Raw genomic sequence first — 15,136 nt, forward strand, 5'->3', positions numbered from 1 at the left:
ATTATATGCTGAATGTAAACATATGTGTGCTTCCTTTCTAACTTGTATTGTTTCCATGGCATTTTGTCGGAACTAGTCGACGCTTGTTAACGGAGGGTCAATAAAATTACATTATTACTGAACCAACTGGTTCACGATTACTGACCCAACATTTTTCAATGAAACGTATGGAACATTGTAATCTTCAGTTTATCTTTGGCAATATGTATTAAATCTGTATCCTGCATGAAATTCGCATGGACGTATACAAATCAATACATTACAGGTAATTCTGTATGAATGGCAACTCTGTTGGTAAATGAAAAAAATAAAGACAGTCTAGATGACAGACATGATGTTTTTGATAGGGTAACGTGGCGCCATCATGACACATGTGAGTACTGTCCCAAATAATGGAATATTCGAAATGACCGTTAAAATGATTGAAGAATCAAATTTGAGTGTCCTGTCTGTTAGTCTGTGATGCAGTCTCCGAGTTTTATTGACGTTTCACGACCAATTAGATAAGACTGTAGTCAATTAAGTAGTGATCCACCGAATCCAACCCTATTGAGTTTTGCAACTGTTGTTTGATGGTTTACTTTTTCGGAAGCAGCGGAGAAATCAGTATATATAGCGTCAACTTATAGACATGGTTTTGTTGCAGACTTTTGAAAATCATGATTTTCGCAGACTTTTAAACTCACCGCGATCATTTTTTTCCTCGCTAAGCCAATTTTGCGGTCCATACTTTATAGAGAACTTGAGTCCGCTGCTTAAAGGTTTTTGACATTTTTACCTTGCACCTCAGTATTTAACATTGAACCGTCGTCAAATGCACGATGTAGAATCAAAGATAAACTTAAGATAGAGTGATTTGAGATTTCTTCTGTATCATTTGAATAGGACCCCTCGATGAGCTCGGTTCACTGTCAGTTGCAGACGGCTACCAAAATTGGTTCAGTGAAGGCTGTCAAATCCAATTTGGCAAAACATAGTTGCCTGTATCTTAGTTAGCCGAGCGTTTTCATCTGTTCACCTTCGCTGAAAATGTCAAAAATTTCTATGTGGAAAAATTCCTGGTGGATACGGTTGTATCGTTTGAGTTGTATATCTGGCAGCGGTAAGACAGTCGGTCACCAGAATGTCTGCCAGCCATATTTTTCCAGCTGGCAGCGTTTAGTCAGCCATCTGGCAGCCATGCGTATGCGGGTAATTGCTAGATACGTCCCACATTATCGAAATGATGGAATGAGCAATGAATTCTTACTCGACTGCATGATTTTTTAGTGCTCGATCGGTTCAGTGCTAGAATTTTCGCCTGAGCTGGCTGCTCGATCAACCTGATTGACAGTGACATTATAAATGTCATTGAATATTCGCTCATTTTATGAATGTGTTAGTGTAAAATTTAGGCGACTTAAGCCATTTCACTACACTCCAGCTAGAGGAATGGATGATGCTGACTAAGGTAGGCCGTTTTGTTAATTTCCAGCGAATTTCAATAGTTTATATTGGGATTCTAAGAAGAACTGGTTATTTACTAGTTCTGTATATCCGAAAAACATGAAGTTTTAAATTTGTATATTCAGTTATATAATGTTTTCGTTTAAAAATAAACTGAAAATCAGCACGAAAACGTGCAAAATCAGGAAAGAAGAAGAAGAAGACGAATTGACAATTCAGTCCGCATCTTCTCACTCAATTCCGAATGATTTCCGAATCAACCGGTTGTAGGCGAACCGGTTCATTCGGAATCGGTTGTTGCACTGGAGTTGGAATTGATTCGGAATTCATTATGATTCCCTCATGAAATTCCGAATGAAAATTTCTCGCCGATTCGGAATTGATTCGGAATCCATTCGGATCTGATAATGTGTGAAAACGTGCAAAATCGGGAAAGAAGAAGAAGAAGACGAAATGACATTTGAGTCCGCATCTTCTCACTCAATTTCGAATGATTTCCGAATCAACCGGTTGTAGGCGAAATTCATTCGGAATCGGTTGTTGCACTGGAGTTGGAATTGACTCGGAATTCCACATGGAATTCCGAATGAAAATTTCTCGTCGATTCGGAATTGATTCGGAATCCATTCGGATCTGATAATGTGGGGTCTTGCTATATAAACGTAAACGCGTCGAACACATCATAAACCACCAAACAACAAAAGACGAGATGGATCAACTATGGTCTTAGCCAGTCAAGCGACAACACAAACAAAAAAAAAACAAAACTCGAAACTAGTCAATCCGCAGCAATGAGCCGTACTGACAAAATTTGTCGATTTTGTCTTGGTTACACCGAACCCACGGCAGGTATCCCTATAACGGATACTGATCTCCGTACTAAAAGCGACATTGTTTTTAAGTTTGATGTGAGTATCGATTTTCAAAGTAATCCCGGTGCCATCAATTATCTTTAACAGTTAAATAATGATTTTAGCAGCTGAGTGACGATGAATCTCTTCCCTCCACCGTTTGTTCAGATTGCTGTATTAAGGTCTCAGATATTCACAGTTTTCACGAAATGGTTCAGAACAATCAAATTAAGTTGATAAGTGAATCTTCGAACGAACTAAAACCACAACATACAGATTCGGTAAAGCAGGAGTCCTCTGTTCCTAGGGATGATGATTTCGATCGAGTGGTTTGGTTACCCGAACAGCTAGCAGACCAGGACTTCGAAGATACCAAAGAGGACGGAATCGATGTGAAAGTAGAGATGATCAGTTCCGATGACAGTGACGATTGCAAGCATCCAATTACTAGATCAACACGGGGTTCTGATCATAAATCTGTGATCGCGAATAGAAATCAATCAAACAAAACATCTAAGACTAGGGAGAAGATAATCGAACGGCACAATGATGAAAATCAAAAAATATTAGAATTTTTCAAAATGAACTGCGAATTTTGCTCTGAAACTTTTGAAACATTCGGTAACCTTCGGACGCATTGCCGGAATGTCCACAATGAAAAGGCTAGAGTTAAATGCTGTAATCGATTTTTCTACATAAAATGCAAAATTCTTGAACACATAAGATCTCACCAAAATCCGAAGCGGTTTCATTGTGAAATTTGCAACAAATACTACAGTACCAAAGAGTATCTAGAACTGCATCACATGAGGCACAGCAGTCCTGAGGAAAAACCTTTCGCTTGTGACAAGTGCGATAAAAGCTTCCCCAAGCCGAGTTTGTTGAATGCACATTCGAAAACACACATCCAGGCGGAATGCAACGTTTGCCACCGAAAGTTGGCCAATATTTATTCGTTAAAAGTTCACATGTTACTGCACACGGATAATTTGGAACAGGCAAAGCATATCTGCGATACCTGTGGGAAGGAGTTCAATCGTAAATTAGCGTTGGATCAGCACATTATGCGTCACAAGGGTATTAATCCTGAAAAAAAGCTTCAGTGCCATATCTGCAATCGCTTTATTATCGGGAAAAGAGGCATGCAAAAACACCTGAGAACGGTGCATTGTGACCGAAATCTGGAGTTTCCTTGTGATATCTGCTTCCAAAAGTACAAGAACGAACGTTACTTAAGGCTTCACAAGGCTCGAGTTCACGTGGAGGATAAGTTTGAGTGTGAATTTTGCGGGAAACGGTTCAAAAGAAATATCAACCTGAAAGAGCACAGGGCCTCACATACGGGTGAGGTACTATATACGTGCAATTTGTGTGGCCTAACAAGCAATTCTAACGGAAATTTGTACTCGCACAAGAAAAACAAACATCCTAAGGAATGGCTGGAGGCAAAGAAGAAAGCGATGGAAGTACTTTATGCGAAAAACTAGAAATCGCACGTAAAAAAAATCAAACTGGAAAAGATCAAGCAATTGACCGGAAAACGATAGGTAATGGTAAACCTCGAATGGTTTGTTGCTAGCAGTTAGGGTTATTGTACCAATAGTCAGCTCATTAGTAGAGCCACCACGTCACCAAGTCACCAACAAATGTGCAATACAGCTGTTACAGTGACGCCCAAATTCGAAGCGAATGTGAATAAATTTTCACACTTTGAGCCAATGCATAGAACATTCTTACCAATACTTTTTGCATATGAAATGAATGGTGGAACTGAAATGAATAGGGGTACCGTTACGGGATATAATTACAATAAATTCTTGACTACAACAGTACAGTTTTGTTGAAAAACCTATCAAGGCCAGGACTTCTTGGCCACGTGTCCACGGTATTTGTCTTTGTATTTCAAACCGGTCACTATGGTTGAGCTTTTCGGGAAGGCCGTCTTTCCTCCGAACATGGTGTCCGTTTCTGGATGAAACCGGATGTACTCATGCTGTATGTAAAGATTTTCGGGCAAATCTACCGTCTTGAGGGTGTCCAACGGAAGCGTTGTGTCGACCGGTGTTTGATAGAAAATTATCGCGTCCTCTACATAGGTAAAATAATGGTGTTTCATACCAACATCAATTGAAAAGAAACAATCGGAAGACCTACCAACGGAGCTGATTTCGTGTAGCTGAGAGTTGGGTACAGAATGTTTGAAGACTTCGTAGCAAGCAGTAAGGAATTCAAACTTTCGTTGGCCATTAGTGAACATTTCCCTTGCATTTGCGATGTTCTTCGATTTAGCTACCGCGAGCACTTTCTCCATAGCATCTTCGGGAGGGAGATATGGCTTAGTTGGTCGAAGATATCTGAAATATTGGAATATCTGATGGTGTATTTTTCACGTTCGAACACTGTTGTGGTTACCCTCTGCTACCCAGCGATTGACCAACCGATTTAATCGTCTGTCCGGTTAGAATTGCGGCTTCCTCCTCCGGTGTTTTGGTTCTCATTTCCAAAGCTTTGGCAACATTTCTGGCACGATCTGAAATTCCCACTTTTTTGAATGCCTTTACGCGGTTTGCACTGGCGTAGTTTCGAACTACATTGAAGCGTACCTTCAGAGGGTTTGAAAAAGAAAGGTTTTATGTAAGGAAATCTAGTCAAATCGACGACAAAGCTAGCCTATTGAACAATAATTAGACGTTGGATTATTCGCTGCAGAAGCTCATTCAAAATTCTACGATGGATCACTGTGTAGAAAACTAGACTGTGGCACAATGGAAATATCTAAAAGCATTTGAAGACTGTCTGTTAAGAAACAGTCAATCATACTCACCAGTTTTGTGCTAATTTGAGACAGTGATCCTGAGTTTAAACAGTTTTTCACTATCGTCGCCATCCTCATACACAATGCGATTACTAATGTTTTGGCTGTCAAATTGGAATAGTGAAATTAGAGTGACTATAAGTGAAATGAGTGCCGAGCAGGGTTGCCTGGTCATTTTTATTCGAAAATCTGTATCCGGCGCAAAAATTTATCTGTATCACACTCGAATAAAAATTCACATTCGAATTATTGAAAAGAAAATGAATGTTATTATTATTATATCGTTTATTTATCCCCGGTTTTAACCTAAATATGAATGTTATGCGGAAATCCTCTAAAATGAACAGAATTTTTTACAAAATATTTACGTGAATTGACTAAACGTCATACAATTTACGTGAATTTCCGGAGTGAAAAAAGTGCTTTTGGAAATGGCGAACAGTGAGTTCTCAAAGTTTTATTAGTTCAAAATTTAGCTATATTTTTTTTTAAATTACAATTTCCTACTATAACACAAAAAGGATTGCGATTTTACTTATTTTTTTAATAATATTTCAACTGTCGTTTTTTTTTCAGCAAATCCACTGCCCAAATGTTCACTTTCTGCGACAGCCAGTATTAAGCCATAACTCGTTTATCGTTCGTTGTGCCACAGCTTTGGTAGAAGGTAGCCGCTCGATGTCCGTCTTTCCACACCTTCTGTTCCATCCAACAAAGCTCCTGCAGCGCTACGACGTCGAAGTTGCGAGGATTTAGTTCGTCATATATTATTCTGTCGCAGCCTGCGAAACCTAGCGACTTGCAGTTCCATGTACCAAGTTTCCAATCGTAGTCCTTATTTCGTCGCGTGGGTCTATGCCGATTGTTCCGGATCGTATTCTCTCCTGTATTATTCGTAATAAATGTTTTATGGGCGGCTTCTTAGGCCTACGCCAACCCCTGTCTCGCCGGAGTATCATCGTGTTTGCTCTGTTTAACGTCCCAACTAGCACTATCACCACAGACTAACAGACAGGACACTCAAATTAGATTCTTCATTCATTTTAACGGTCATTTCGAATATTCCTTTATTTGGGACAGTACTCACATGTGTCACGATGGCGCCACATTACCCTATCAAAAACATCCTGTCTGTCATCTAGATTTGTGTTTATTTTTTTCATTTACCAACAGAGTTGCCATTCATACAGAATTACCTGTAATGTATTGATTTGTATACGTCCACGCGAATTTCATGCAGGATACAGATTTAATACATATTGCCAAAACTATATACATAATTGTGCCTACTTCTCATCCTCCAACGCAACACAAAATCGAACCCGTTTTGGAACAAAAAACTACCAAAACAATAAAAAATAGTCTAGATGAACAACGTTGAGTCAAATAAATGGTTACCTTCAAACATCGCGAAAAAGTTAAATGTATTATCAACGTAATCCAATAATTTATTGTGACGATTCATTTTCAAATATTTTGATGAAATCAGGCATCCCTGCAAGCAGCTGATCGATGTTGACAAACGAGGAGAAACCAACTAGTAAAAAAACTTTTACATAACACAAGGGGTGTACAGATAGTAAATAGTTCGCGCAGTACAATATAGATGGAGCTAGTGCATCACGAAAAATTATTTTATATAAGAATTCACTCATACTGTCATGTCTGTTAGTCTGTGCTATCACTACATATAGAACACATGAAATTCATAAAAACGTACACTTAACTCATAAAAGAGTGTAAAACCTGTTGATATTAAGTGGAAATTATGCTACATTTATCTGAAATGTTCATCAAAACGATAATATATATCGTTACCTCTAGATTCTCAATGAATTTGATATAAATGTGACTGTATTCACAATTAAATCGAAATCTTTGAAATAAAGTAATGTTGGGAGAATGTCATTGCAACATTTAATGATTTAAGAATGAGGAATTCCATGAGCGTTCAATACTCATATCTTCATAACTCACTCTAAAATGAAGAAATTAAATATATGTAATTTTTCATTAACACATAATTTCTATTCTACACTCAGAAAAATATTGTGGTAACAGTTACTATATAGAGGGCCAACCTGACCATGCGAGTATAGTGGTTTTCAGCCGACTATTAAATCAGATGATTTCAACAATAGTCAAGTTCATGTTTACTATAAATGGTATCGGAATAGAATAGTAACATCGACGACACAACCAGACACTCCGAATAAAAATCGGAATAAAAAGTGTTCGTGAGCGATTTACCACCAGTTACCATAAATATAGCGACCCCTTGAAAATGACAAAAACTAACTATTCGAGCAACACTGTTTCAGTTGCTATGAACTAGTTACCAACGAGAACCAGAATAAATAAATAAACAGTTTGAAATAGTTATGGAATAATTCCACATTTCATCATTTAAAATATTTTACAATTTTTCATTATTTGTATATATCATTATTCGGAAATACATTCGACGTTCGAATGGAACGCAATCACTAGACGGAGTGTGTGTTATTGTTAATAACGCTGCTAGTTGCTTGGAACAAGACTTCATAAATGCTTTGAAATCACCTCCGAAATCTGGTTACCGGTTACATAGATCTAGCACAGACTAACAGACAGGACACTCAAATTAGATTCTTCAATCATTTTAACGGTCATTTCGAATATTCCTTTATTTGGGACAGTACTCACCTGTGTCATGATGGCGCCACGTTACCCTATCAAAAATATCCTTTCTGTCATTTAGACTGTGTTTATTTTTTTCATTTACCAACAGAGTTGCCATTCATACAGAATTACCTGTAATGTATTGATTTGTCTACGTCCATGCGAATTTCATGCAGGATACATATTGCCAAAACTATATACATAATTGTGCCTACTTCTCATCCTCCAACGCAATACAAAATCGAACCCGTTTTGTTACAATATTTACTTGCTTCTGGTCTGCCGCCACTTAATTTCGGGTGAAAACTACCAACACAATAAAAAATAGTCTAGATGAACAACAACAGTCAAATAAATGGTTACCTTTCAACATCGCGAAAAAGTTAAATATATTTTCAACGTAATCCAATAATTTATTGTGACGATTCATTTTCAAATATTTTGATGAAATCAGGCATCCCTGCAAGCAGCTGATCGATGTTGACAAACGAGAGAAAATCAACTAGTAAAAAAAACTTGTACATAACACAAGGGGTGTACAGATAGTAAATAGTTCGCGCAGTATAATATAGGTGGAACTAGTGCATCACGAAAAAATATTTTTATAAGAATTTACTCATACTGTCATGTCTGTTAGTCTGTGGATCTAGCCCAATCGGCACTTCAAAGTTCAGTCCAGCAAGGGCAATTACAAACTAGTGACGTTGAACAGGCACGTTCAAAATTTTTGACAACCTTAAACAATGCTGATATGTCCACCAAGTTTATAGAAACACTGTGGTCACCTGGAGTTATCAAAAAGCAGACCCTGTCAGCTTGGAGCGAAATCAATCTTCAGTTCAGCAACGCCATCGCACGGCATCACATTCAACATATCATGTCAATTGTATGGGTGCGCAGCCCTGCTATTTTGGCGCGCACGAATTTGACATTTCTCTCCCCTACTTATATGTATGAGATTCGATGCGGACTCACCTGCGGGCGACATGCTCGCAAAAAAGGATGTTGCCAATGATTTGTTCGAGAAATGTGAGAGCTGGATATCTTGTTAATATGATGTATTTGCAAAAAGTTCAATCGGCTTGGTAGACTAGTTTTAAACCAGGAAGCTCGAGCAAAACTTTAAACGAGGAATGTAATTCTGGAAACATTTTGAAAGTGATAAATGCTTAGTTAGATGAATATATTCCCTCTGAAGATAACACACGAGAAGTTTTTATTGCCTTAAACAACCGAAATCAAATTTTTGTTAGTCAATAATATTCGTTGCCGGTACGGTACGCCACTACGAATTACATATTCGTTATGAGACAAGTGCTCCAGAAGTGTCGAGAATACAACGCGCCATTGACTTCAAAGCGAAATACGACACAATCGCTGTGGCAAATTATGCAGCTATGGCAGATTATGCACGAATGCGGATTTCCGTATATTTTGACGTGATTAGTCGAAGCAACGATGGATAGAGTAATGTGCTACGTCCAAGTATCTCGAGTCGTTTCAAGTCTCAGAGAGGGCTACGGCAAGGTTTTGGATTCTTTTGTCTCTTGTTCAATATTGCTTCGAAGAGCTCTTTGGCTTCGCTGACGATGTTGATATTGTGACACGTAACTTTGAGAAGATTATGGAAAGAAACATCGAGCTGATAGCCGAAGCTAGAGGTATCTGACTGGCTATAAAAAGATACAAATTTAAAAAAAATGACTCAAAACTCTCTGAAAGAATAAATTTAATACCTGCCAGCGGCCAACTACACTCAGTGGTTTCGTTTCAAGTGATAATCTCTTGTTTTTGTTTACATTCCATATGTAGTTACCAAGGCTACTGGTAACTGTTTTTCAAAATCAATAACTTACCAACTTGTGTTGCCAGTTCCAACATTTTTTCAAGCAAATCCGTTTTGACATTACCAGTTACTGAGGGGTAGTTAAATTTGCGATACAGTTTTGATAGTCGTGTGACAGGTCGTAACATTGAACAGTATATTGTATGAACAACTAATACGATTGAAATGGTTAGGCTAACCATGACCGAATCTTTATTTACATGGTAGTTTTCGCTATAACCAGAGCCATGGTATTTTTGACATTTTTCTTCTAGTTATTTCGAAACTAAAGGCAGTGGTTGATTCAACAATGCTGAAGATCAGCAAAACATGAGCTAATGTTAAAAAGTTTTATGAATTTGAATTCTAGAACAAGAACAACAAAATAGTTTCATTGAATTCTATTTTATTTTTGCATCAAATCAAATGATGATGTGCCTGGTGAAATATTGATTATCAACGTAGACACGGAGCATCCCAGACTCTGTTCGATGAAGTTTTTCCTGAAGCAAGAATGGGCAGCATGGAAGAAATTAATAACCAAGTCCAGATGCAAACCTCAATACCCACCTGTAATATATTGTTATTTTTTCCGTCGGATTCGAGCGATTTGAATCCGGGAATCGGATGATGTTCGTCGTTTTCTTCCATCGCTTGATGTTGTTTCTACAGCGACCGATAGCGAATAATAAAAATCATACAGAACGTCGATTTCACTAGAAAACAGCCGTTACCGGCAAAATTGTTGAAACATTTAATTTCAACGACGGAAACTAGTAAGGCTACAAAATTTACTCACCTGCAAGACCATCCAAATTGCACAAAATAAGTCACAATATACATTTTTTTTCAAATCAATCACTAATGTGTTACGAAATTGTCTGTTGTATTGTAACTTTATGTGACAATAACAAAGTACATCCGTTTATTGACCATTTGTATAGTCAGCACAAATGAAAAACATAGTCGGTTAAAAAACACTATACGATAATGTGCTTACTACATAAATTCTGTTGATATGGACTACATGAATAGTGTTTTCAAACTTCATAATTTCTTTTAAACTATGTATCTATTTATGGTAACATTATTATACTGTGGACATATTTACATGGTAGCGATAACTATTTAGATCTTCATATATATCAAGGCTCGAGAGCAATTTCACCTTACTAGAAATTGTGATTTTAACTATTTGTTCTTATATTTGAGATGACTACCATTGTCAGGATGACCATGCCAGAAAAGTCATAAATACAAATAGTTTAGTCAAGTCGTAGTCTTTGTTGTCTAGTATTTTATACAATACAATATATATCATGATTGTTGCTACTATTTAAGCGTATATTTGAAATGACAATGGAAAACAGGCTACGGTTACTCTGGTATTTTGTTCAGTGTATATAATTTCAAACAGCTAAAATCAGACGTCTACGATGGGCTGGGCATGTCATAAGGATGTCGGACGACAGCTCAGTGAAAATGGTTCTTGAATCTAATCTGACTGGTATAAGAAGAAGAGGAGCGCAGCGAGCAAGGTGGATCGATCAAGTAGAGGGTGATCTCAGAAGCATCCGTGCCTTGAGTGGCTGGCGACGAGCAGCCATGGACCGAGTTATGTGGAGACGTATGCTTGATACAGCAAAGGACACCCCAGGCCTATAGCTGTTAGGTAAGGTAAGTATATACTTTCAAAATGTTGACTTCGTAAGATCACGTGGGATTTCTGCGCTTAACGTGCAACCTTAAGTCATGTCATCCAAGTCTTAGTCTAGCAAGTATGTTTCGTGATGCTCGATTCAAATTTGTCTATATATCTTATCTTATATATAAGAGCTGATAATCAAAGACCAACTTAATTTTAAGATTTTCTAATAAATTTGTGATTCGCCTATTGATTACGACATTTTTATCTTGTCACTGCCACCAAAGAGAGCTCAGACAAAAATGTTTATTTTTTATTTGTTTCAATTATAGAGGTTTTAACCTTAAGGTCATTCGCCTCTTCGGACTAGAGAGGCTTTCTGACCATATGTGCGGGATTGGGGAATTCAAGTGGGCTGCGTGAAAGGCATCGACTAACCCAACACGCTATACCCGTCCCCTGCAGTTATTTTATTTTTTTCTATTTTTTTGTAAAATCTGTATAAATCTGTATTGAATTTGGAAAATCTGTATAATACAGATAAATCTGTATAAATGGAAACTCTGAACTAAAGCAAAAACCCAAAATTGGTATACCTGGCAACGTTGGTGCCGAGCCGACTGACAGCTGTGTTTTGAGCGATCTACGTTTGTATCAAGTCAGGCACCAAAAACCCAGGCACAAAAAAAATTTTGGTGCCTGGAATTGAGCGATTGATGCGCCATCTGCGTGTCAAAATTTGAAACTGTCAAACAGGAAATATATGCTAAAATAAAAAAAATGTTAAATAAAAACTACAGCTTCTTATTTCGTCTCCGAAAGGTCCCATCAGTACCAGCACATTCGGACGATTGTTGGTACAATAAGCCAATAAATCAAATATTTTTTCATATCACAAATCCCCCTTTTTCCATTAATACGTTTATTTCTTAAGGCAGTATACATAAGATTTTTTTTCGTTGTAGCATCACTTTTACAAAGAACTCTTATACTAATATAATTCTAGTACAGTCACAACGATTTGAATTTAATAAAACATATTCCTTTCTTTGTATTTCATCGTTTACTATTAAGTGTAGTGTATTACTATTATTATTAAGCCTTTGGCATCATAGAGCTAACGCATTGTGCCTTAATAAATATATTTTATGAAAAAAAAAAAAAAAGTGTATTCAAGAATGTTATTTGAACCAGATGGTTAACTGATATAAATTATAAAATGAGCTGCTATTTTTGTACATTCTGTTGATAATTTTATAAACGATTTCGAGTTTGTTTGAATTAGTACATAATTTCTATTCAAATTTAGATTACAGATTATCTTTGTCGGCAAATATTTTCAGGAACATCTTCAAAATACCGCGCGTTTCCTTATAAGTTAATCCGGCAATACAACGTGGAACAGAACGCAACTATCAGCTTGACGCAAAATCTGCGAAAAAAAAATACACGGTTTTAAAATCGTATCACAGTATTTGAAAAATTTTAGTTTTTACCTTTAGCGTATACAACATCCATTACCGTACCAGATTTTCGTTTTGCTTGTTCAGGGTAAGTAACAGGAGCACCATCAAACCACCGCGCGTTTCCTCATAAAATAATCCTGAAATACTCATCTAGAAGTGCCTTTTTGGGTGCCTTCATACACAAATTTTTAAAATGTAAAATATCTCTCATATGAGAAACAAATTTACGTTTTCGACTATAACTTTTGAACGACCCGATAAATTTCGTTCAAAATTTCGTCAGAGTTAGCTAATAATATAACAAATCGAATGATCGCACATCTAGAAGTGCCTTTTTGGGTGCCTTCATACAAAAATTTTTAAAATGTAAAAATATCTCTCATATGAGAAACAAATTTACGTTTTCGACTATAACTTTTGAACGACCCGATAAATTTCGTTCAAAATTTCGTCAGAGTTAGCTAATAATATAACAAATCGAATGATCGCACATCTAGAAGTGCCTTTTTGGGTGCCTTCATACAAAAATTTTTAAAATGTAAAAATATCTCTCATATGAGAACAACATTTACGTTTTCGACTATAACTTTTGAACGACCCGATAAATTTCGTTCAAAATTTCGTCAGAGTTAGCTAATAATATAACAAATCGAATGATCGCACATCTAGAAGTGCCTTTTTGGGTGCCTTCATACAAAAATTTTTAAAATGTAAAAATATCTCTCATATGAGAACAACATTTACGTTTTCGACTATAACTTTTGAACGACCCGATAAATTTCGTTCAAAATTTCGTCAGAGTTAGCTAATAATATAACAAATCGAATGATCGCACATCTAGAAGTGCCTTTTTGGGTGCCTTCATACAAAAATTTTTAAAATGTAAAAATATCTCTCATATGAGAACAACATTTACGTTTTCGACTATAACTTTTGAACGACCCGATAAATTTCGTTCAAAATTTCGTCAAAGTTAGCTAATAATATAACAAATCGAATGATCGCACATCTAGAAGTGCCTTTTTGGGTGCCTTCATACAAAAATTTTTAAAATGTAAAAATATCTCTCATATGAGAACAACATTTACGTTTTCGACTATAACTTTTGAACGACCCGATAAATTTCGTTCAAAATTTCGTCAGAGTTAGCTAATAATATAACAAATCGAATGATCGCACATCTAGAAGTGCCTTTTTGGGTGCCTTCATACAAAAATTTTTAAAATGTAAAAATATCTCTCATATGAGAAACAAATTTACGTTTTCGACTATAACTTTTGAACGACCCGATAAATTTCGTTCAAAATTTCGTCAGAGTTAGCTAATAATATAACAAATCGAATGATCGCACATCTAGAAGTGCCTTTTTGGGTGCCTTCATACAAAAATTTTTAAAATGTGAAAATATCTCTCATATGAGAACAACATTTACGTTTTCGACTATAACTTTTGAACGACCCGATAAATTTCGTTCAAAATTTCGTCAGAGTTAGCTAATAATATAAAAAATCGAATGATCGCACATCTAGAAGTGCTTTTTTGGGTGCCTTCATACAAAAATTTTTAAAATGTAAAAATATCTCTCATATGAGAAACAAATTTACGTTTTCGACTATAACTTGTGAACGACCCGATTAATTTCGTTCAAAATTTCGTCAGAGTTAGCTAATAATATAACAAATCGAATGATCGCACATCTAGAAGTGCACTTTTGGGTGCCTTCATACAAAAATTTTTAAAATGTAAAAATATCTCTCATATGAGAACAACATTTACGTTTTCGACTATAACTTTTGAACGACCCGATAAATTTCGTTCAAAATTTCGTCAGAGTTAGCTAATAATATAACAAATCGAATGATCGCACATCTAGAAGTGCCTTTTTGGGTGCCTTCATACAAAAATTTTTAAAATGTGAAAATATCTCTCATATGAGAACAACATTTACGTTTTCGACTATTACTTTTGAACGACCCGATAAATTTCGCCAAGGTAATCTGGTATGATATTGCAGATAAAGCACTCAATTGTTCCCGCATTTTCCCCAGGAAATACGGTGAGTGCTTTCCAGGCTTCACTGAACGGAGAGCCTCAATGGAGCTGAGACTGCCCGATACAATGAAGTAGTGATCTGTGGGCAGAGTGTCAATGATCTAGGGTATACTGAATTGCAGCAAGTTCTGTGACGTAAACTGAAGCTGGATCACTGAGTTTATAGGAAGTGGTGAAATTTTTACATTGAATATACTGAAGCCAGTGGACCCGTCGAGATATGATCCGTCAGTGTAAAACATTTTATTAGAGTCGACTTCATTAAGTTTATTTGAAATTTTTGGGATCTCTTGAGGGCACAGGATCCGAGATTCCACGAATTTCTTCTTTCATGGATGTGTCGAAAAACATAGTAGGATTAGAAGTATCCACAAA

General features: G+C 36.5%; 2 protein-coding genes across 4 annotated transcripts; one reads left to right on the forward strand and one right to left on the reverse strand.

Moving 5' to 3' along the window:
• Nucleotides 1-2,219: 2,219 nt before the first annotated feature.
• On the forward strand, nt 2,220-4,124 carry LOC131437618 (transcription factor grauzone-like). 3 transcript variants are annotated; one of them, XM_058607089.1, is made up of 2 exons: nt 2,220-2,354; nt 2,423-4,124. In XM_058607089.1, exons 1-2 carry the CDS (start codon nt 2,238-2,240, stop codon nt 3,782-3,784), a joined length of 1,479 nt encoding a protein of 492 aa, XP_058463072.1. In that variant the 5' UTR covers nt 2,220-2,237; the 3' UTR covers nt 3,785-4,124. The 3 variants fall into 3 exon arrangements, with proteins under 3 accessions (XP_058463072.1, XP_058463073.1, XP_058463074.1); XM_058607090.1 differs by having other exon boundaries at nt 2,426-4,124; XM_058607091.1 differs by having other exon boundaries at nt 2,224-2,354; nt 2,406-4,124.
• LOC131437619 (large ribosomal subunit protein mL50) lies at nt 4,078-5,227 on the reverse strand. Its single transcript, XM_058607092.1, has 4 exons — nt 5,122-5,227; nt 4,710-4,900; nt 4,452-4,651; nt 4,078-4,385 (listed from the first exon to the last, which is right to left on the reverse strand). Exons 1-4 carry the CDS (start codon nt 5,188-5,190, stop codon nt 4,150-4,152), a joined length of 696 nt encoding a protein of 231 aa, XP_058463075.1. The 5' UTR covers nt 5,191-5,227; the 3' UTR covers nt 4,078-4,149.
• Nucleotides 5,228-15,136: the final 9,909 nt, after the last annotated feature.

Source organism: Malaya genurostris, chromosome 3 (genome assembly GCF_030247185.1).
Source record: "Malaya genurostris strain Urasoe2022 chromosome 3, Malgen_1.1, whole genome shotgun sequence".
Lineage (NCBI taxonomy): Eukaryota > Metazoa > Arthropoda > Insecta > Diptera > Culicidae > Malaya > Malaya genurostris.

What these genes read in the sequence shown, in the direction of transcription:
- LOC131437618 (XM_058607089.1), top strand. Translation starts at nt 2,238, where the DNA reads ATGAGCCGTACTGACAAAATTTGTCGATTTTGTCTTGGTTACACCGAA. An exon ending in ACATTGTTTTTAAGTTTGAT is followed by an intron (nt 2,355 to 2,422) that starts GTGAGTATCGAT and finishes TAATGATTTTAG; the next exon opens with CAGCTGAGTGACGATGAATC.
- LOC131437619 (XM_058607092.1), bottom strand. Translation starts at nt 5,190, where the DNA reads ATGAGGATGGCGACGATAGTGAAAAACTGTTTAAACTCAGGATCACTG. An exon ending in CTCAAATTAGCACAAAACTG is followed by an intron (nt 4,901 to 5,121) that starts GTGAGTATGATT and finishes AACCCTCTGAAG; the next exon opens with GTACGCTTCAATGTAGTTCG. An exon ending in CAATCGCTGGGTAGCAGAGG is followed by an intron (nt 4,652 to 4,709) that starts GTAACCACAACA and finishes CCAATATTTCAG; the next exon opens with ATATCTTCGACCAACTAAGC.